General features: G+C 52.6%; 1 protein-coding gene across 1 annotated transcript in view; it reads right to left on the bottom strand.

Moving 5' to 3' along the window:
* The window catches only part of LOC134406628 (maestro heat-like repeat family member 5), a 72,053-nt gene that overhangs the window by 26,940 nt on the left and 23,055 nt on the right, over positions 1–22,058 (bottom strand). Inside the window, exons 9-22 of the mRNA XM_063138146.1 lie at positions 18,635–18,733; positions 17,728–17,853; positions 15,816–15,938; positions 14,487–14,566; positions 13,836–13,974; positions 13,144–13,239; positions 12,663–12,767; positions 10,825–10,946; positions 8,233–8,246; positions 6,186–6,301; positions 4,851–5,000; positions 2,424–2,581; positions 2,145–2,280; positions 546–736 (exon numbers count right to left, since the gene is read on the bottom strand). Coding sequence (XP_062994216.1) covers positions 546–736; positions 2,145–2,280; positions 2,424–2,581; positions 4,851–5,000; positions 6,186–6,301; positions 8,233–8,246; positions 10,825–10,946; positions 12,663–12,767; positions 13,144–13,239; positions 13,836–13,974; positions 14,487–14,566; positions 15,816–15,938; positions 17,728–17,853; positions 18,635–18,733 — 1,655 coding nt within the window. The remainder of the gene's footprint in view (positions 1–545; positions 737–2,144; positions 2,281–2,423; positions 2,582–4,850; positions 5,001–6,185; positions 6,302–8,232; positions 8,247–10,824; positions 10,947–12,662; positions 12,768–13,143; positions 13,240–13,835; positions 13,975–14,486; positions 14,567–15,815; positions 15,939–17,727; positions 17,854–18,634; positions 18,734–22,058) is intronic.

Below are 22,058 nucleotides of genomic sequence, written 5' to 3'. Positions count from 1 at the left end.
CCTCTTCATGGGACTCTGCTGGGTTCTAGTGCCAGGAGAAAGGGAGAAAAACATGTCCTCCTTGCCAGGAATAGCTTTGTGTAGCTCGACCATGTCTCCCTGTTCCTCGCCGTTTTTTCTAAGCTAAAGAACCCAAACCTTGTGCTACATCTTAAGGCCCTCAGCAAAAATGCACATTCCTAGGAGGGCAATCAGGATGGGTGCTGGTGGTGCTCTGGAACCCAGATCCTATTTGGAAGAGCTGGGTATGTTTAGCCCAGAGAAGAGAAGAGAAAGGGGAGAGAAAGAGAACGTCACGCGGAGCAGAGAGCACAATTGCTCTCTGGGCAGGACTCAAGCTGATGGGTGGAAACTGCAGGGAGGCAGATTTGGGCAAACCCTCCCGAGAAGCGTCCTGACCCCAAGAGGTGCCGGACAGGGCACAGGCTGCCTTGGCAGGTGGGGGTTTGGCGGGAGGGGTTCCGCCAGAGGCCTGTCAGGGAGGCTGTGCCTGCGGATCCCTGTGTCGAGACAGCCAGCCTGCTCACATACATCCTGCCAGGTACCTCTTGAAGCTGAGTGCCTCAGGGTTTTCTCTCAGGATGACTTCCTGCCTGGCTTTTAAGGCCTCTGGCAAGTTGAGCTGCATCACGTAAAGGACCTGCTTGAGCAAAGGGATGAATAGCTGAAGGTGCATCTCTGCCAGGGCTGCGCGGTACTCGGGAATGCGGAAGGTCTCGTAGATGACGTTCACTGCCTGGCAAGAAAGAGGAGGGGACACGCGAGAGGCCAGTCTCAGTGGGAAGCTCCTCACTCGGCCACCGCCTCCCGCCCACACAGGTGCACCCCCCCTCACCCCCCCCCCCCACTTCCACTCTCCCAGCCTGCCCGTCACCCACACTTAAAGTCAGTATTCGAAAGAGGTCCCAGCACACAGCTGCTCCTTCGGCCTTCCTTAGGAGTGGTGGGGGGGGACGCCACTGGGCCGAAGGAGGCCTGGGCGTGAGTGGCTGGGGCCCACGGACACCCTCTTTCTGAGGACGCTTCCTTGAGAATCACTCCTGAATGCCCTGGAGGGGTGTTCCTCCACTCGGCATTGTGCCTCCCCTGGAGCAAGCATGTATGTAACGTATGGCTATTTCTTTACTGAATTTCTGAAATGCCTCTTAAAACAATTTAAAACAAGGTAAATAGAATAAAGATGATAAAAAAATAGCAGAGCACATGTAAAAGTCCAGCAAACCTAAAGTAATGACAAGGATTCCAAAGCTAAACACAGCCGTCGGAGGCAGGAGTTTAAAAAACCAAACCACAAGAAACTAAAAAGCCCATCTTTCGAAGCCCAAAGAGGCTAATCTAGCATGTAATGTAGCAGAGCCTCACCTTGGGCTGCTGGTTGGGGGCGCGGGGTGCTGTGAGAATGGAGGCTTGCGTGTTTACAATTGCCGTAATCTCTCTGTTTGTTTTTTGAAACCCCTTGTCTCTCCCCACCCCCACCACCACCACCTCTCCATCTTCAGCATTATCCTTCATCCCGTGATCACTTGTTCTCCTTGTCCTTCATTTTGGGCTGCCAGTTTTATTAGTCATGGCTGCTTTTGTACTATTTTTGAAAACCCTCTTTAGGAGGGCTCCACCCCTAAAGGCAGCCTGAAACTAATTTTAAATTAAACCGTTAGACGCACATCCAGTGTGGCTCGGCCAACTCTCTGAAGCCCCGTCCTCTGTGCGGAGGGGATTTTCCTGGTCCCCAGGTGTGCTGGGATGAGGTGGGACGGTGGCATGGCTGGCCTTGAGGGGGCGGGGCGGGGCGGGGGAAGGGGCGGCAGAGGGGACCGGCACGGTGGGCCCAGTGCAGCCCAGGCAGGGATGCTTCTCGGGGGGCTTTGCCCTCGGCCTCCCAAGTCCCCCCCGTCTCTGCTTCTTGCGTGGCCCCAGAGGGAGGGGTGCAGTTGGAGGATGGGTTGGGGCCCAAGGGAGTCCATGGATGCTGTGGGTCTCCAGGGCCCAGAGAAACCCTGCAAAAGACCACCCAAGTGGGGCAGGGGAGCCATGAAATCCCCACCCAAGCTTCTCTCAGAGCACCACAGTGTCCTGCCAGCCGCAAACAGTGCAGCTGGAAAGGCAGGCAGGCAGGCCTCCATGAGCGGTGCCCAGTGACTTACAGCCAGAGACATGGTGGCGCTGGCTTCATCCCCCTCCGAAGGATCCTTGACCTGGAGGTTCTTCAGCAACAGCTGCAGGATTTGCCTGGCCACAGGGGGCGTTGAGGCCATTGCTGCCCAGAGCTCACTAGCGTGCCTGTGAAACCAGCAAGGGCGGTGGGTGGGGTGGGGGGAGAGACATCCGTCAGTGGCCTTCCCTCGGCCTTCAGTCCGGCAGGATGCGGCCCCTCCAAGGAGAGGCTGAGCGTGGCTCCGCAGGGCAGCCCACCGGGCCCCTACCTGTTCACGGGTATTGAAAAAGAGAGGCAGCTTCGCAGGACTTCCTCCATGTGATACGGGATCAGGAAGGCTAATGCCCTCAGCGCCACTTTCCGAGTCCAATACGAGGCCTGGCGCAGCTGCAGGCACATGTAGATGGTTCTCACGATGTCTTGCACCTGAACGAAAGAGAAGAGCCGAAGGCCGCCTTGACGCTGGGTCGCTGAGCCTGAGCTCTGCCGGGGCTACCCCACCGGCCCCTCCCCACACAGTCTGGTGGGGACTGCTGAGCGCAGCCTGCTCTCCCAGGGCGCTGAGGGGAGCAGGAGGTGGTGGCTGCGAAATGCCGGTCTGTTCCTGCTGGGCCACCCGCCTGGTGCGGAACTGGTCAGGCTTCCAGGCCCGATATGTTATTGTTGTAAGCTGCCTCCTGGGTGGGTGGGCTTTTAGTGCAAAAAAGGGGGCACGGACCTGTTCTGTCGATTAAGTAGAATCAAGCAACTACGATGAGCAACAGACCGTAGGCTGGCGAACGGCACACCCCAAAGGGCCCCTGTGCCGGAGCTCCAGAGGCTGATGTGGCTCCACCTGCTGGCCAGCCTGGCCCAAAAGGGGCCTCTTCACCCATAACAAAGAGCGATCGAGCCCCCTGTGCGGTGCTGCCTCAGCCTCCAACAGGGCACTGGGAAATCAGCCCCATGGGCCACGGGGGGGGGGGCAGGCACGGGGGAGGCCCGGAGCCACGGCCACACCGGGCCTTCACCCAGCACATCCCTTGCAGCTGGAACTGCCAGGCCGGCAGCGGATCCTTTAGAAGGCACAGGTGAACTCAGTGGCAAAGAGCACCTTTTATCAGCTCAGGCTGATATACCAACTACGCCCTTATCTGGACAGAGATAGCCTAGCTACAGTGATCCAGGCTCTGATAACCTCTCGCTTGGATTACTGCAATGCGTTATACCTGGGGCTGCCTTTGAAAATGGTCTGGAAGCTTCAGCTGGTACAAAACAGGGCAGCCCGTTTACTAACAGGGACTGGCCGGTGAGATCACATTACGCCAGTCCTTTTCCAGCTTCATTGGCTTCCAGTCCAGGTCCGGGCCCGATTCAAAGTGCTGGTATTGACATTCAAAGCCCTAAACGGTTTGGGGCCAGGTTATTTGAAGGAACGCCTCCTCCCATATGGACCTGCCCGGACCTTAAGATCATCTACAGGGGCCCTTCTCCATGAGCCCCTGCCAAAGGAAGTGAGGCAGGTGGCTACCAGGAGGAGGGCTTTCTCCGCTGTGGCACCCCGGTTGTGGAATGAGCTCCCCAGAGAGGTCCGCCTGCCGCCTACACTGTACTGCTTTCGTCGCCAGCTGAAGACCTTTTTATTCTCTCAATATTTTAATACTTAATTTTAACCTAAATTTAAATCTTACTGTTTTAACTCTGTATTTTAATCTTATATCAATTTTGCTGTGTGGTTTTATCCTGGTTGTGCTTTTTATACTGTATTTTGTAATTGTGCTTTTAACCTGTTGGTTGTTTTATTGTGGTTTTAATTCTTGTGAACCGCCCAGAGAGCTTCGGCTATTGGGCGGTATAAAAATGTAATGAATAAAATAAACAAATAAATAAGCGGCTGCAGAGACCGGAGGAAGCAACCGCCTGCCCCGATCTGTGTGGGCCCAGGCTTTCGTCGGCAGTGGGTGGGTGCGCGTCCTACTCTTGAGCAGCCAGGGCATGGGCAGAGGTCGCCTTCCCCTTGCTCTGCTCCCTGATCAGGCCGCTGGCTCAGGCCGCGGCTTGGCTGCCCCTGCTGCATTGGGATGGCGTGCTGTGTCCCAAACATCCGCCCTCTCCCGACTGATCCATTTTCTACTCCCGACACTTCCTTGGCCATCCAGTTGATGGGGAACAAGAGAAGAATCTGCGATGCAGCTCCCTGAGCAGGAGTCACAGGAGGCCACAACGAGGTCAGCCGTGAGCCTGCCTGGAAGGAGACCAGCGGCACCACAAACCTAGCGGTGGCGGCGGTGGCAGCGCCTGCTTCCCAGCCTCCTTCCTTGCGTCCTTCTGGAGTTTGGTCACATGGAAGACCTTTCACGACAAGACTGGCCCATCATGAAGCTGCGAGAAAACTTGTGGCCCGGGAGACGGCACCTTTGCCAAACCGTGGAGGTCTCTCGTATATAAACCCGGCATTTGTCTCTCTGTGTCTATGCATGTGCATAGCCCACGATGCTCATTCCGATATTACCCTGGCCAGCCTCATCGTTTGCAACCTGCTCAGGGGTGCGGAGGCCATTGTCCTCCCTGTGAATCTTTCCAGCAAGTGATCACTGACCAGGACATTCGGAGCCTGGTGTCTGAAGCATTTGTACCTGGCATTTGCAAAGGAAGCTACATCTGGAGTGGGGGTCTTTTAACACGCAGGAAAAAAGCGGCTGAAGGGGCCTCTCACCCTTTCTACCTTCATGGCATGGTTCTGCAGGATCGCGTTGAGCACCTCTTCGGCGGCCTTCAGCTGCTCTGCGTTGGAGTCCCTCAGGCTATCCAGAACGGAGAGCAGCAGGTTGGTCAGCTGGGCGGAGAAGGCCTGGTCGCCACAATGCTGCAAAGAGAGAGGCGGTTTGGCCAAGCCAGGCCCCGCTGGCCTGTAGCTCAGTGGCTGACGGCCAGTCCCCAGCAGCATCTCCAGGGAAGAGGATCTGGGGGGTGGCTGAGGAGGAGGCCCCTTCTCTGCCCTAGAGCCCAGGGAGACCCTGCTGCCCAGCAGAGCAGGCCAGACTCGGCAAGGTGGGCACGCCGTCTGCCCGAGTACAGAGGCTGCTCCTCAGCTGCCCTGTGGAGGAGCTGTGATGTTCCAGGAATGCGGCCATCACGCGACGGCCGAGGCAGGCATCCCAGGGATCCCCTCGCCAGGCTCTGCCGCTGCCATTCCAAACTTCCCCCAGTGCTAGGAGAGGGGCCGTTCTACAGAGAGATGCCTGAAACGCATGGGGCAGAGGCCCGCAGCTGCAGGGCTCCTCTGCCCTGAGGCCACCTGGGCGGAACTGGCCGCTCCAGGCTGGGAAATTCCCTGGGGAATGAATTCTGCTTGCTCATCTGCCTCTCTCCCAGCACTGCTGGGCCACATGCTCCTGTGTTGCTCTGGGTGCAAGCCCCCCGACGTGTTGCCCACGTGGCTTTGGCGCCACTGCTGCAGCTTCCGCTCCACCATGGCAGCCTGTGGGCCGGTTTGCAGGGGCTGGCTGGCGTGGCAGGCAGGCAGGGCACGCAGCCCTCTCCACTACCTTCAGGAAGCAGCTCTGGAGTCCTGCCCAACATCTTCCCTGTCGGTTGGTTGATGGTAGGGCTGCCTCTCTGCTGCCACCATGGTGCCCTCCTGATGTCACAGATGAAGGGAAGTGTGTGTGCGTGCGTGCGAGTCCAATCCCCCCTGTGTCGTGCAGGTCCCCCCTCCCCTGCAGAGACCCATAGGTCCTTGCCCCACGCTACCACTCACAGCTGGGGGACTTGCTGAGGGAGGGGACCCCTGGAACGGGATGCTGAAGGCACTTGTTCCCTGATTTATTTGCTCTTTTATTTGTATATTTTGTACAGCACCAAGTACATTGTTGGTGCTATATAAATAAATAAATAAATAATGATGATGTCAGAACTGTCCCACCCCAGCCCAAACACGCAAGTGTGCTCCCCACCCTGCCAGGGGTGGAATGAGGCCGCGAGGCCAGAGCTGAGCCCACTGAGGGTCAGCATTTTGCAACTCTGCCTATCTGCAAGGCAGCCACAGTACCATTGCCATCTGCCAGCTGCTGTCCAGCACCACGAGGGAGCACCACTCCTCTTCCTGGGCCTTGAAGCTCCTCTGCATCGGCCACTTCCTCCTCTTCTGCTTGCTCTTCTTCAGCCCTGAGGCAAAAACAGAGCAGCTGCTAGACCCCAGTGGGCAACAACAGGGGTGGGGGAGGAAGGGGGCCTTGTTCCACCACCGTAACAGCAGCAGCAGCAGCAGAGAGCTGTGCACAGCACCAGGACCTCTGTAGGACCGTGACGAGGCGGCCGGGCCTGAAGCGGGGTGGTGAGGGATCTGTGGGCCATCAGGGGAAGCCTATGGACACCAGTCGCTGGGGGACATGGTTGGGAGGGTCTGTTGCGCCGTGTGCTGCTTGCGGATTCCTGGTCGACAGCTGGTCAGCTGCTGTGTGCCCCGAGCGCTGGACCCTTGGTCTGATCCAGCCTCAGGGTTCTTCTGATGTTCTTAGGGGAAGCTGATGGCTGGCCGGCGAGGGGCCAGGAGCAGAAGGACCGAAGGAGGAGGCAAGAGACGGGAAGGGCGGAGCAGGAGGAGGCAAAGAGAGGGAGGGCTTGTAAAGGAGGCAGCAGGAAGGGGGGCGTGGGAAGTGGCAGAGGGGAGAGCGGAGGCCTCATCCCAGCAAGAGCAGGGCAGGACGGGGGCCTCTGGAGAGGCAGGAGGAGAGGACCAGATTCAGCGAGACGCCACGGCTGGAGCGGAGTAGGGTGGAGGGCTCGAGGAAGGCCCGCAAGGAGGATTTTGCAGAAATACACAAGTGGGTTGGGTGGGCGGGAGGCAACCCGGGCAGGGCAGGTCCAGGATCCTCAGCAGCGGAGAGCTGAGTTGGTTTCAAGGACACCTATTTCTAATAGGCATTCAAATAAAATTTACAGGTGAAGCAGATTATGCAGACCTTTCAAATTTGCACCATCTTACCCCTGCTTCTCAATTAGGAAATTCTATAATCAAATGCTTCCAAGGGTATTCCGGAAATAAAAATGAGATCCCAATGCCTCATGCAACACAGCTTGGCCTTCTGACCCCTAAGCAGAGTTTGATCATGAGCACCCTTTACTGATAAGAAAGGAATCCCGATCAAGAGGTGCAGATGTTCCATTTATAGTTACGACTTTCACTTAGCAGTGTTAAAGAGGGCCCCATAATACAAGTAGCTACATAATGAGGCCAGGTGGGTCATCAGACAAGTAGCCGAAAACTTTATCCCAGATCATATCTATCTATCTATCTATCTATCTATCTATCTATCTATCTATCAATACAGTAGTGTAAGGCTTCTTACTTGAGCTCTACCACACAAAACTTGCTCATTTTTGTTTTAAACTGAAGCTTGAGCAGTGTAGACATGCAGAAAATTTTGATACTTTGAAAAAGTTCAAAGCTTGAGCTTTAATAGTAGTTAACTTTCTCCACACCAAACAGGCAGGGTAGCCACTCTGCCAGTGGGATGATGGACAGCCCTGCTCAGTCAATGAGTGTGGCATTAAGGCGGGCCCTGGGTCCAGCCAAGCAGTTAGGAGATTATGGTCATACTGCCTGGTCTGCAGTTCCCAGGTTCCTCATTTTTGCCCTTTTTGAAGATAGGGACAATGTTATCCCTCCTCCAGTCATCCGGCACTTCAGCCATCTTCCATGACTTTGTAAAGATCATAGGCAGTGGTTCTGAGAGTTCTTTCACTAGCTCCTTCATTACTCTAGGATGCAGTTCATTGGGCCCTGATTAGGTGTTCCTTGACCATTTGTTTATCAATCTCAAACTGCAATCCTGCCCCTTCAGCTTGTACTTCACTTTTTCCAGGCCAGGGTCATAGACCTCCTTTTGGGAAAAGACTGAGCCAAAGTAGGAATTGAGCACTCAATTTGCCATCCTCACTGAGTAGCTGAACCACCATTTCTTTCCTGTCTTTTACTATGCATGTATCTGAAGAAAGCTTTTTTGTTGATTTTAGCATCCCTCGCTAATCTCAGCTCATTCTCAGCTTTAGCCTTCCTGATGCCAATCCAACACTTCTGTGCTACCTGTCTGTACTCTTCTTTTGTAGCCTGGCCTTCCTTCCACTTCCTATATGTGTCCTTTTTTGTTTTCATGTCATCTCTAAGCTTTTTGTGGAGCCAAAACTCCCACCCATCGTGGACTCCTTTTCTCATTAGGGTCACTTATAATAGTTACGAGTTTATTAAAATCACATTTCCTAAAATCTAGAGTACGTGTATGGCTACACTAAGCTTTTGTTTCCTTTAAAATCAAGAACTCAAGTATGCTGTGGTCACTTTCCCCCAGAGTTCCCCTAACTGCCACTCTATCCACTTAAGTCCTCCCTATTAGTCAATATCAAGTCAGATAGACAATCCTCTAGTTCCTTCCTCCACTTTCTGTTGGAGAAAATTATCAGCCACGCACATCAGGAATTTCTTGCAGGAACCACTTTTGGCAGAATTTGTCTTCCAACAGATATCAAGGTAATTGAAGTCCCCCATCACTATACATCAGACTTCTTTGAAACACTGGCAATTTGTTTCTCAAAAGTTTCATCCTCCTGTTCTCCTTGATTGGGTGGTCAGCGGTAGACTGCATCATGTTCTTTTTATTCCTTGCCCCATTAATCTTAATCCAGATGCTCTCAATGGGGCTCCCAGGCTCAGCTGCCTGTATTTCTGTGCAGCGATAGGTATTTTTTAACATATAGTGCAACTCACCTCCCTTTCTATTTTTTCTGTTCTTTTTGAACAAGTTATATTCCTCAATTGCTACATTCCAGTCATGGGAGTCATCCCACCAAGTTTCAGTTATACCTATCAAGTCGTATTTGCCTTCATGTATTTGCCTTCATGTATAAGTTCAAGTTTGTGCTGTTTGTTTTCCATACTCTGGGCATTAGTATATAGCCACTGAGATTGTGCATCAGTCAAAGGGCTATGTATAGGGAAATAAATCATAGACACATAGAATAGTAGAGTTGGAAGGGGCCTATAAGACTATCAAATCCAACCCCCCCGCTCAGTGCAGGAATCCACCCTAAAGCATCCCTGACAGATGGCTGTCCAGCTGCCTCTTGACTGCCTCTAGTGTGGGAGAGCCCATGACCTCTCTAGGTCACTGGTTCCATTGCCGTACTGCTCTAACAGTCAGGACGTTTTCTTGATGTCTAGCCAGAATGTGACCAATGCATTGTAAACTGCCCTGGGATAAATATTTTGAAGGGTGGTATATAAATGCCTTAAATGTACTACAAACTAAACACGTCAAAAACAGTTTTGCCTGTCTTCCCTCCCAAACTGTCCCCTCGCTCTTCATTCTTTGTTACTGTTAATAATGTCACACTTTATCCAGTGGAAGAAGCTCGTAGTCTTGGCTTCATATTTGATTCTTCACTTTCTTTCTTCTCACATATCGAAGCTGTAGCCAAGTCCTGCTGTTTTTTCCAATATAACATTGCTAGGATCCGTCCGGTCTCATCTGAATCTTCTGCTAAGACCCTTGTCCATGCTTTGGTTATCTCCCGTTTGGACTTTTGTAATCTTCTTTTGACTGGTCTTCCTTATGCTCATCTCTCCTCTTTGGTCTCTCTTCGCCATTCTGCAGCCAAGATTATTTTCTTGGCTTGTTGTTTTGACCATGTTTCTCCTTTGTTGAGATCTCTTCATTGGCTTCTGATCCCATATAGAATTCAGTATAAGTTTCTTTTGCTGACATTCAAAGCGTGTCTTGGTCTTGCACCTTCTTATCTTTCCTTTCTCATTTCACTCTACCATCCCCCTCGTACCCTCCGTTCTTCAAATGTTATGTTGCTCTCCCGCCCAAGAGCCTCTATCTCTCTTGCCCGGCTTCGCCCGTTCTCTCTGGCTGCCCCGTTTGCTTGGAATGCTCTTCCAGAGCAACTACGTACTACGAGTTCCATTGTAGATTTTAAAACGCGTTTGAAAACTCATTTGTTTTCCATAGCTTTTGGTATTTTAGCTTGATTTACTGTTCTTATTACTATGATGATTCTCTTATCTCTGTTTTGTGAAACCCTTTCCCCCTTCATATGTTTTAATGTGATTTTAGGTTGTAAGCCTCTAGGCAGGGTACAGCACCAAGTACATTGTTGGTGCTATATAAATACATAAATAATAATAATCCTGTGTAAATGTCTACACCGAAGTAAGTCCCACTGAGTTCCATGGAATGTACTTCCAGGTAAAGCTGTATAGGAGGGCAGCCCCAATCAATCAATCAATCAATCAATCAATCAATCAATCAATCAAGTACTGGGCAATTCCTAGTTACCAGCTGTTCTCTGGGAGTGAGTTTGGCCACAGAGCAGCACCTGCATTTGCCACAGATGCTCTACCCAACCAAGCCCTCTTAGCTGTGCCGTGACACATTGCATAGCATTTTCATATATTTTGCCTGGACGTTTCTGATCCCCCAAGACCTCCCTATAAGCCATTTTCATTGTCCCTCATGATAATAACAAGTGGCCTGGATTAACCCTGGGAGAAGGGGCAGGATGTCAGCGACCTCAGGGCAGACCAGGGTGCCTGCCTGCCCGCCCCTTCCCACGCTGTGCTGAGCGATCTCCCCTGACAAAGGAGCACAGGCTGCTGAATTCTCGCCTCCTGGGCCTTACCCTTCAACAAGATCTCATAGAGGCAGCTGACTCCTTGCACTGCAAAAGCACTAATGCGCTGCACTGGATCATTGCACAGAGCTATCAGAACAGCAGTCAGGTGGGCCAGCTTGCTGAAGTCCCGAGACAGCTGATGAAAAGAAAGGGAAAGCATTAGCTGAGCCCCACCAGGGGGTGGGTGGGTGGGTGGGTGGGTGTTCCAGCCAGCCCCCACCTAAAGAACACACGAAAAACCATGAGTGGGCAGCAGCGAGCAGGCAATAAAACACTCATCTGATGAGCCCCCAACTCTCTCCTTTGTGGCAATTGGGACACCTAGGGAGCGACTGTCACACGCTGTGGTGCCACCAACACAGGCGACTCTGGAGATGATCAGACCAGCTTGCCAGGCTGTTGTGTGGAGCAGGAGGCGCCCGCAGGTGTCCTGCCAAAGCATCCCAGGTGTGCCAACTTAGAGGAGGAACCGTTTCCCCACCACTGTCCAAAGGAGCCTCCATGAATTCAGCTGAAGCACTGGGCAAGTGTACGTGGGGGTGTCTCGCCAGGAACACCCACGTCCCCAGAGGGCAACTCATTGCCCCAGTCATGAGGAAAGTGCTCTGCTTCTCCACCCTGGCTCTTTGGGGCTCTTTGGGCTACTGGACACACAGCCCAAAGCCGGCAGTCAGGCAGCCGTGCCAGACCCTCAGCATGGCAGCATGTGGGCCATTATCCTTAGGTTACACAGAAAGGAGCCACAATGCTGGTGTTACAGATGCACAACCTCATTTGGGTCTCCTGCTTCTTAAGAGCTCCTAGGCTGGGAAAGTGTCTGTGGCGTTACACCCCACAAGTCAGTTGCCAAATGTATGTCTGCAGTTTGTAAGTCTGTGGTGAGTTTAGAATGTTGGCCTGAGTGGGCGGAGTTAGGATGTCTTGGGAGCGGGAGGAGGGATATATAAGGGAAGGACGGAGCGGATTGCGGGAGACTTTTTAGGTCCTCTTAGAGTCTTTAGTGCTCTCTTTGTTTAGAGTACTTAAGTTCTGGGAAATTGGAGGTTCAGGGTAGAGAGTGGTGTCTCTGGAGTGTGGTGTGCACATAGTTGATGTATATTAATCAATACAGATAATAAAGAAAGCGCAAGAGTGATTGTGTGAGAGAAAGGAAAGCGTGTATGTGAATAAGTGAAAGGATTGGATGAAAGGTTTCAAAAAGGGTTTTAAATGTTTTATTTGAAACAAAGCTTGTGAACTTTTGAAAATAAATTTTGATTGTTTTGTTTTTAACTACCACAAAAATCCCACGTGTCTGTTTGGCATTTATCATCTGAAGTTTACACATTTAGCACCCACTCTGACAATCATTCACCTCAGCACATATAACTCACAGTGTTTTATTTGATATATTGAAATCCTTCCCCATTTAACCCCTTTCTCCACATAGTTTGGAGGAAGGGGTTTTTTATCCCTTGCCTCAGGCGTATCAAGCGGTGGGGCTTGGCTGGAGCAGGGAGTAGCTGCGGCCGGGCTTGGTGTTCAGAGCCTGTGTCGTGGCAGTGTCCCCCACCCCCACCCTGCTTGCCTTCTATGGAGAGGAGCCAGAAAGCCACATATTCCAGCAGTCTGGAGAGAGGCGGACGGGGAGCCTCCGTATTCACACATAACGCTGTTCCGATATCCAGGTGCCCTCCTACCTGGGAGCTCGCGGAGGCTCCTGGCTGGACACGGAATGCCGGGCCTGATCCAGCAGGGCAATTCCTGGGTTCCTTTGGGCAGACCGTGGCTGCAGCCTGGGCGCCGCCTTGAGGAAAAGAGCCCCCGCTCTGGTCATGAGTACACTGGCCTCCCGAGCGCAACGGCTACTCACATCAAAGTGGAAACGCCCAGCTACAAATTTCAAGAGCTTCATTGCTGTCTCTACCGCCCTCTCACGCACATGATCTGATTTTGAGGTCATCCATGGTTCCATGAGCTATCAAACGAAGGGGAGACACAGAGAATGTGTTCCTAACCTTCTCTGGGCCACAGGAAGATCAAGATGAGCTGAAAAACGACCCCCACGTGACTACTGACAATTGGAAGTCTCCATTGTCTCACTTGTAGGCAGGCTCAGAAGCAGCATCAACAGAAGAGCAGGTTTGGACGAGTGAGGCCAGGGTGGCGAAATTCCTGTCCCAGAGGGTTTCCAGCCAGTGTGGCTGAACAAAGGCAGCCCAGTGGGCCTGTCTGGCACTTCCCCAGCCTCCTTGCCCCTCTAAGGCCAAAGTGGAGGCTCTGGCACCAGCATCCCCCCCCCCCGTGAGGAGGGTGCAAAGGGCCATGCTGGGTGCCCTGGCCCCCCCGCCTACCTCCATCAGGCGCTGCAGCTCACTTGGGCGTGGGTTCTCCAGCAGCAGGTCTTGCAGCATCTCCTCAAAGCTGCTCATGGTCTGGTGGTAGAGGCCCTGAAGCACAAGGAAGCAGCAGGTGTGAGCCCCACACGTCCTGCTGGGAGGAGGGAAGGCTGAGCCAGGCAAGGTGGACAAGACGCACCGGGTGCTGCCACAGCCCGGCCCATCCCCTGAATGGGTCTGGGTCGTCTCTGGCCCTGGACTAACCCCCAAAGAGGTCTCCAAGGGGGTGTCTTCACAGCGCTGGGTTGGTGCTGCGCCTCTTTGAAACCCTGTGCCTTCCTTCCCTGGCATGGCGTCGGGTAATCCCAAAGCTGAGGAGGGAGCACGGGGTTCTGGGCGGCCGCCTGGGGACTGTAGCCGCCCCTGCCCTCTTCCTGGTGGAAGGCGACCAACCACAGGTCACCTTCCACCAGGCACCACCCAGCCACACCTCCGCTGCCACTCCGGAGCAAGGCAGGCCCTTCAAATGCGGAATTTAATTTCTGCACTGATTTTCATCCTGAAACTGTCATCAGAACGGACCACCACAGCAGTGAGTCTCCTGCACTGAGCAGGGGGTTGGACTCGATGGCCTTAGAGGCCCCTTCCAACTCTACTATTCTATGATTCTATGAGCGTTGGTAGGTGTGCAGCAGACAAGGGCTCACTTTGACGTCATCCACTGCCGGCTCGTTTCCATACGTTTGCCCTTCTAGGCTGTCCAGGGGGGGAAGGCCAAACACGCTCACGAAGGAGGCGCAGAGCAGCTGGGATTTCTTCTCTGCCTCCAGGAGAGGCTTCAGCTTGCTGATGGAAGAGGAACACACCCGAAGTTTAGTTGCAGCAAGAAGGGATGGAACCCTGTCAGCGCCCAAGGGATTTTGGCCTCATCCTCCGGCTCAGAGGAGCTGTCAGTGGCACAATCTCTCATGAAGGCAAAAGGGCTGCTTTGCCCAGATTTGGTACTGCCAAGGAAGTAAAGGAGGATGGCTGGGGAGGAAATGCAACGCCCCCCAGGCTGCCCCCGCTCCGGGGCAGAGCACAAGAAGGTCCCAGGTCACCTCGCTCAAGCCAGCGCACAAGACCCTATGGCAGGGGTGGGCAACAGGGGGCCGTCCAGCTGTCACTGGGCTTACCTGCCATGCCTCAGGAGCACGCCAGGGCCCTTGGAGCCTTTCTATGCCTTCCACCTTGAACTGGGCCCCCAGAGGACTGGGAGCCATTGCTCTTCTGACATATTTCTACTAAGGGTGACCCTCGAGCCTCGCTGCGAATCTCCCCTCCCGCCCGACATTTGAAATGCTGTTCCTGTCCACTACCTGAGTTCTTTCGCGATGTGCATAGCATCCTGACGCACTGTGCTGGCCAGTGTGTGGACAGGTTCTCTTTCAATCAGCACCTGGGAGGTCATTACAGAGACACAGTATGAATGTTGAACAGGCGACACCAACTCCCCTTTAGAGGTATCGAGGGATCTGATGAGAACAGGCAGGTGTTTTCACCAACAACTGAGCTGCAACCGGAAGAGCCTCCCACATCGACGATCTCTCCACCAACAGCCCAGACTCCTCTGATGTGACCCTGGCCTCCCTACCGAGGCCAAGCTCCTTCCCAACACCCCCATCTATTTATCTGCATGCGCTTGTGGGCCAGGTCAAGACCCAAGACAGCAGCCACTGGGTGGCGCATGGGATCTTGCTTTTGCGGCGTTCGTGACTGAAGAGGCTGCTGCTCCTGCCTTTTAGAGATGCTTTGCTTCTGGTGGAGTGCTCTCTCTCTCTCTCTCTCTCTCTCTCTCTCTCTCTCTCTCTCTCTCTCTCACTCACACACACACACACACACACACACACACACAACCTCCCTCCAATCTAAAATGAGAGTAACAAATTATAGCTGAAAATCTTGGCTTTCATTTTTGTGATTTGTAAATTAATTTAGTCATTAATTAGATTTGTATAATTTCCAACTGGCCAAAGCCCTTGGGGCAGTTCACAATCATAAAACCAAACAACAACAACAACAACAACAAATAAATCAACACCCACAAAAAAGCAACAAAATGCTACAATATTAAAATGTTTTTTAAGAACGTTGAGGAGTCAACAGTAAAACCAAGAATTAGAGCAACAGATTAATTATAAATAGGAAGAGGAAGGTCTTATCCTGGCACCTAAATGTACACATTGAAGGCGACAGTTGGGTCCCGCTAGGGCGGGGGGCATTCCATAGACAGAGGGCCTAGGAGTGGGCCTACAAACCCCTCCCCAGTGCTGTTCACAGGTCATGACAGCTCAGGGTGGCTTCATTGACCTGCAGGAGCTGTCCACGACATGCCCAGGACTTGAGGGCACCCTTTTTGCACAGGGCCTGCGGGCCCCTGGCGTGCCATGGCTTCTCATGTCGTGTGAACCCAAGCGGCAGGCGTTGCTTGAGGGCTCTGGCAAAAGGGCCAGGCACCGGGCACAGCCCTTGCTGGCCAAATGGAGAGGAGGGATGGCTCTAGGGGCCAGAAGAGGCACCAGCCGCTGGGTCCAACCTCTCTATTCGTGCAGCAGGAGGCTCCTTGGGGGCAGCTGGCCAGCAGAGGTGGGGCTCAGGTTCACTAGCAACTATTGTGCTTCCACAGAAAGTGAGCGGAGCATACTTACGATCAGGCATTCCACCAGTGCCGTTTTCTTGTGCAGACGGAGGCCTTGTGCTTTACCTGTTGCAGCAACGGCCTCGAGGAACATCAGCACAGCAATCAAAAAGGTTTTCTTCAGGTTTATGTCCTAAATGCAGTCCGAGGGCAGAAAACAGATCCCCATGAACAAACAAAGCCACATCCTTTCATATGGCTTCATAGGCATAATCTACCCCAAAGGGAGGGCAATGTCGAGGATGATCAGGGGTCTGGAAACAAAGCCCTATGAGGAGAGACTGAAAGAACTGGGCAGGTTTAGCCTGGAGAAGAGAAGGCTGAGGCGAGACATGATAGCACTCTTCAAATACTTGAAAGGTTGTCACACAGAGGAGGGTCAGGATTTCTTCTCAATCATCCCAGAGTGCAGGACACGGAATAACGGGCTCAAGTTACAGGAAGCCAGATTCCAGCTGGACATCAGGAAAAACTTCCTGACTGTTAGAGCAGTGCGACGGTGGAACCAGTTACCTAGGGAGGTTGTGGGTTCTCCCACACTAGAGGCCTTCAAGAGGCAGCTGGACAACCATCTGTCAGGGATGCTTTAGGGTGGATTCCTGCATTGAGCAGGGGTTGGACTCGATGGCCTTGTAGGCCCCTTCCAACTCTGCTATTCTATGATTCTATGATGATTTCTTGTATATGAAGTTCTAGGGCTGCGGCATTTATATTGACCATTCAGACCTTTCATCAGCTACAAAGGTGACTTCTGGGCAGCAGATCTTTTTTAAAAAACACCCCCCCCCAAAAAAAAACACAATATGGGGGTGTGGAAGGAAAAGCTGGGCCATGAATGGATCCCTCCAAAACCCCTGCAGGCTGACACCAATGGGGCAGGTGGTGGGCAGCCCTGTGCAGTTCCGCCCCTCCTCTCCCTCTGTCCCTCCCTTTTTATGGCCTTCTCAAGCCATGTTACATAATACATAAATGTGGTTTGTTTCTCCCAATGAGCGGGAAATGACAGCTCCAGGGCCAGCATCCTGGTTCTGGGAAACAGGGGGGCTTTGACGTGCCCTCCCCTGAATGCTCCCCTGTGCCCTCTCTGCCACTGGAACAGTAACTCTGGAGAAGCAATGACAGCAAATCACTGGGAGAAGGAGGCGGCTTCTGCCTGCGGACCTCCCTATTGGCCTGTGACCCCCGGGGCTTGCTCTCAGCAGTGCGCCCCGACACTTCTTTCAAATGGAGGTGGCAAGGGCCCCAGAGAGAGAGAGAAAGAGAGAGAGAGAGAGAGAGAGAGAGAGAGAGAGAGAGAGAGAGAGAGAGAGAGAGAGAGAGAGATGCCCCCACTGCTCACACCGGGGAGAGGACGCCTCTTATGAAGTGCTGCCTGGGGTGGCACACACACGCATCGCCCCAAACAAGTTCTCGCCTCTTGCTTCAGCATTGATTTAATGACACCCACACAAAAACTGTTGGCTGAGAACCCTAAAAGCCCCGTAGAAGGAAGAGGGAACCAGAAAACGCCAGCTTAACACCCTCACAACACACCCACACACCCACACACCCACACACGTTCATTTAAATGCTTTGGAGTCTGGAGCAAGCAGTGAGGGGCCACAATTGCGGCTGACACCTAATTGACTCATGGTGGTGAGCATCCCTGCAGACTGGAAGGAGCTGGAAGGAGGCTGCCAGCCCACGCTGGTGCCCAGGCAACCGAGGGCCAGTGGAAGTCATCTCTGGCACAGCAGCTGCTGCACGCTGAGCCGTTTCTCTCCTGCTCCAGACTGAACTGGCTAGCAACCCCCCCACAAACTTCCCCAGCAGCCCATTTCAGCTCCAAGGAGGAGGGCGACAAGAGACAGTTGGTGCGCGAGGCAGACCCGCCCCTGCCCTCGCCTGACCACCCCGTGCAAAGGCAAACGTCTTCACCGTACCAAGGGGTCGATGGCGAAGTGCTCCATCATTTTGGTCAGGATGAGTTCGACCCGAGGGAGCAGCTCCTCCTTCATGCCCAGGGCCACACGTCCGTAGCACAGCAGCAGCGTGTTCGACTTGCAGTGCTGGAGGGGAAGGGCAGAGCACAGCGTCGCCTCCTCAGAGCCTGCCCAGAGTCACAGGAGGGCCCATGTGCGTGGAGGGCGGGAGGGCAAGCCAGGGTAAAAGGCATTCGAAGCAGCCTGAAAAGCCCTTTGGGAGTCACCCCAGAGGACTGCCGGGCTCAGGCAGAAGAGGGGTGTCCCCCCCCGCCCCCCTGCCCCAAAGACACGCCGGCGCAAGGCCCAGGCCACCAAGTGTGGAATCCCCACACTCCGCTCCCTCAGTCTTCATGAGGCGTCCACACACCATCCTCACGGAATCGGGGAGGGGAGGGCAGCAGAGCCCCACCCCACCCCCCAGTGCGGCAGGCCTGAGCCTTCCTTCACTTTGCCCAAGGCGGGGGCCTTTGGACGCCCCCAGCCCCACACCGCTTTCCTTCTCTGCCGTTCCCTTCAGGCCCTTTTCAGCAGCATACTGCTGGGGTGTTGTTATTATTATTATTATTATTATTACTCTTAGAGAACAAATTACTTGGTACTAATGGGCGCAATATACACATTAATAGTCCTTTGCACTTTTCCTCCACAGTGAAATTATGGAAATGAAACATCAGATAAGGAGAGGTCATTTTGAACAATGATGGTGTGGGGGAAGAAAATAACTTCCTGAAAGAAAGGACTTTCAACTTCAGCAAAATGTTGGTTCTGATGAAACGTTTTAAAAAAGGGGGGGAAAGGCAAGCCCAGGATCGCCCCCACACCTGCTGACACACACAAATAATGAATTGCATTTCTGAAATGATACCTGGCTGGCTTGTGACACATTCTTGTTGAAGTTCTCCAGTGCCTTTAAAACCTCATCGGGGTGGCGGGATGCAGCCAAGCCCACAGCGGAAGCGATGCCCTGGGAGGGAGCAGCAAGTGGAAATGGCACGATGGCAGCAGCCGTCCAGCTCTCTGCCCACGAGGCCGAGTCGCTGCGGTGGGCCCACCCTGTGCCTGGGCAGGGATATCCTCGCCCTTGGGGTTCAGAGCCTCTTCCTTGGGCAGAACCATGTCTCTCACGGATATGCCAGGAGCACTCAAGGCACTGCAGTGAACACAGCACTCTGGAGCAGCAAAGGGCTGTCCGCTGCCCCGATGCACCAAAAGTCTCTGTTAAACCCATGGTCCTTTGAGGACATAATTCTCAGGCAAGTCCCTTAAAGGCCACGAAGAGCCGCGGAGCCCCTCCTAGACTAAGATGTGTATCCTGGCGCCAGCATTCCTGGACCAGAGGGCCGCCTCGGTCTCAGCCAGGTGCTTGGTGGGCAAAAGGGCCTGAGTGCCAGAGGCCTCCCTGTCCCCATCCGTGCGCACATAGGCCTGGCCACTGCGCTGACCGCTCTGCACATCGAACCATGGTGCTCTGGCCCACAGAAGGTTCTGGCATAAGGGCACGGGGCGGCCTTTTAGGCACCACAGCACTTTGCTGTAAGCAAACCAAGGGACCCTCTGGAAGCTGTTTCTTAAGGACGCTTCAGACACACTTTTTCTGAACTCCAGGCACGCCCCACGTCCCCCTATTCCCTCCTTCCGCCCCACATCCCTACAGCCCTTTCTCTTGTGAGCTCCAATGGCCGGGGGTGGGGTGGGGTGGGGTGGGGGCTTTAAGCAGCTTCAGGTGGGCGGAAGAGGAGGAAATGCTTTCACTTGCCCTCTCGGCTGTTCAGCGTTTGCTAACTTATTCAAATCCCTATGAGTGTCTCGACCTTAAGCAACCTCCCCCACCCCCAACACAGAAACCCATATCCTTGCCGTGGGTTTTTGTTTGGGGTTCTTTGTGCTATTAGGATGGGACCTTTATAGGGCAGACAGTGGTTTGAATCGAGGGAGCGCCTCCCTCCCTGGCATGTGTGTGTGTGGGTTGTGTGGGTGTCTTGTTTTCATCACTTAACTCGTGCCATTTCCTCACAGACCCCAGCAAAGCCAGGACTTGCATCTGAGTAGATATGAGAGTGCTGTTAATCTGCAACCCTTGGCAGACTTACTTGGGAGTAAACCCCACTGGACTTAAAGGGGTGCTCTTGGTGGGGTGGGGGGATCAGAGCTGCCTCCCTTTATTGCAGGGGGGCATTTTACCCTCTTCTCCCTCCAATTGCAAACATAGAAAGGCCTTCTTTGACAAGTTCATAGCACAACACCGGCTTTACACACTGTTGATTTCACACCGTTAAGGTGTTTATTCCAGTTTATGTCCGATCTTTTTGAAAACGGGATAAGGGTGAAATGGCGGGAGACATCCTGGCTGGTGTTAATGTTATGTAATCGACCCACAAACTCCCATGAATGTACTTGCCCGTACCCTAAGGTCATCCTCAGGGGTCCTTCTCCATGAGCCTCTGCCAACGGAAGCGAGACAGGTGGATACCAGGAGAAGGGCCTTCTCTGCTGTGGCACCCCGGCTGTGGAATGAGCTCCCTAAGGAGGTTCACCTGGCACCTACACTATACTCTTTTGGACACCAGGTGAAGACCTTTTTATTCTCTCAGCATTTTAACAGACTATAAATTTAATTTTAATTTTGCTGTTTTAAATTTGTGTGTTAAATTTGTATTTCTGCACTGCTGCTGATTTTATCCTGGCTGTGGTTTTATATTGTATTTTATATCATGTTTTTATACTGTTTGTTTTATACTTTGAATGGTTTTAATATGTGTGAACCTACCAGGAAGCTTCGGCTATTGGGTGGTATAGAAATGCAATCAATCAATAAATGGCCAGCCACAAGCGTGCTAAAAATCGCTCTTTTAGAGATGCCTTATATTATCAAGCACCTGCTTACCCATAAAGAACATTTCATAGAATCATAGAATAGCAGAGTCGGAAGGGCCCCACAAGGCCATCGAGTCCCACCCCCTGCTCAAGGCAGGAATCCACCCGAAAGCATCCCTGACAGAGGGTTGTCCAGCTGCCTCCTGAAGGCCTCCAGTGTGGGAGAGCCCATATCCATGTTCAAGACACATGGATGGATTCACTTGGCCTGCCAATGAAAGGTTTTCCAATGAGAGTTTAGGCCACAGAACTTCTTGTAAGCCACTGACGAAGATGGGAGTTGACACACATTTGGCCTATTTGTAGTTTTTAGAGATTTTATATTATGGTTCTATTTATTTTATTAATATACAGATAAAAACTTAAGTAAACTGGGCATGTTTAGCCTGGAGAAGAGAAGATTGAGGGGAGACATGATAGCACTCTTCAAATACTTAAAAGGTTGTCACACAGAGGAGGGCCAGGATCTCTTCTCGATCCTGCATTGAGCAGGGGGTTGGACTCGATGGCCTTGTAGGCCCCTTCCAACTCTGCTATTCTATGATTCTATGATTCTATAAATAAAACCTTTATGCTGTAATGCTAAATACTGTAGGAAAGTAAGACACAAATGACAATTACTACAGTATTTTATCTGTATATTGTGTCACAATATATCCCCGTTACAATGTTTTTAACATTTGCACTTTTTAATATTATGCCATTTTAATTCTTTATATTTATGTCCCTTGACTCAGTATTTTATTAACTAACCTACTCAGAACTAGGGCAAGAAAAGAGTGGAGGGGCTTTAGCCTTTCCTTGCAGCCATGGAAGGGCTACCAGGATGCGAGGAAGGCAACCAGGATGATCAGGGGTCTGGAAACAAAGCCCTATGAAGAGAGACTGAAACAACTGGGCCTGTTTATTTATTTATTTATTACATTTCTATACCGCCCAATAGCTGGAGCTCTCTGGGCGGTTCACAAAAATGTTTAGCCTGGAGAAGAGAAGACTGAGGGGAGACATGATAGCACTCTTCAAATACTTGAGAAGTTGTCACCCAGAGGAGGGCCAGGATCTCTTCTCGATCACCCCAGAGTGCAGGACACGGAATAACGGGCTCAAGTTAAAGGAAGCCAGATTCCAGCTGGACCTCAGGAAAAACTTCCTGAGTGTTAGAGCAGTGCGACGGTGGAATCAGCTACCTAGGGAGGTTGTGGGCTCTCCCACACTAGAGGCCTTCAAGAGGCAGCTGGACAAGCCTCTGTCAGGGGTGCTTCAGGGTGGATTCCTGCACTGAGTGGGGGATTGGACTCGATGGCCTTGTAGGCCCCTTCCAACTCTTACTATTCTATGAGTCTATGAGGGAGAATAAGCCAGTTCTTGCTTTTATCCTGGTTGTGCTTTTTATACTGTATTTCGTAATTGTGTTT

The sequence above is a fragment of the Elgaria multicarinata genome, chromosome 11, assembly GCF_023053635.1.
Source record: "Elgaria multicarinata webbii isolate HBS135686 ecotype San Diego chromosome 11, rElgMul1.1.pri, whole genome shotgun sequence".
Taxonomy (NCBI): Eukaryota; Metazoa; Chordata; class Lepidosauria; order Squamata; family Anguidae; genus Elgaria; species Elgaria multicarinata.
The sequence above is the reverse complement of the archived record's forward strand: the minus strand, read 5'-3'. Positions and strand labels throughout refer to the sequence as shown.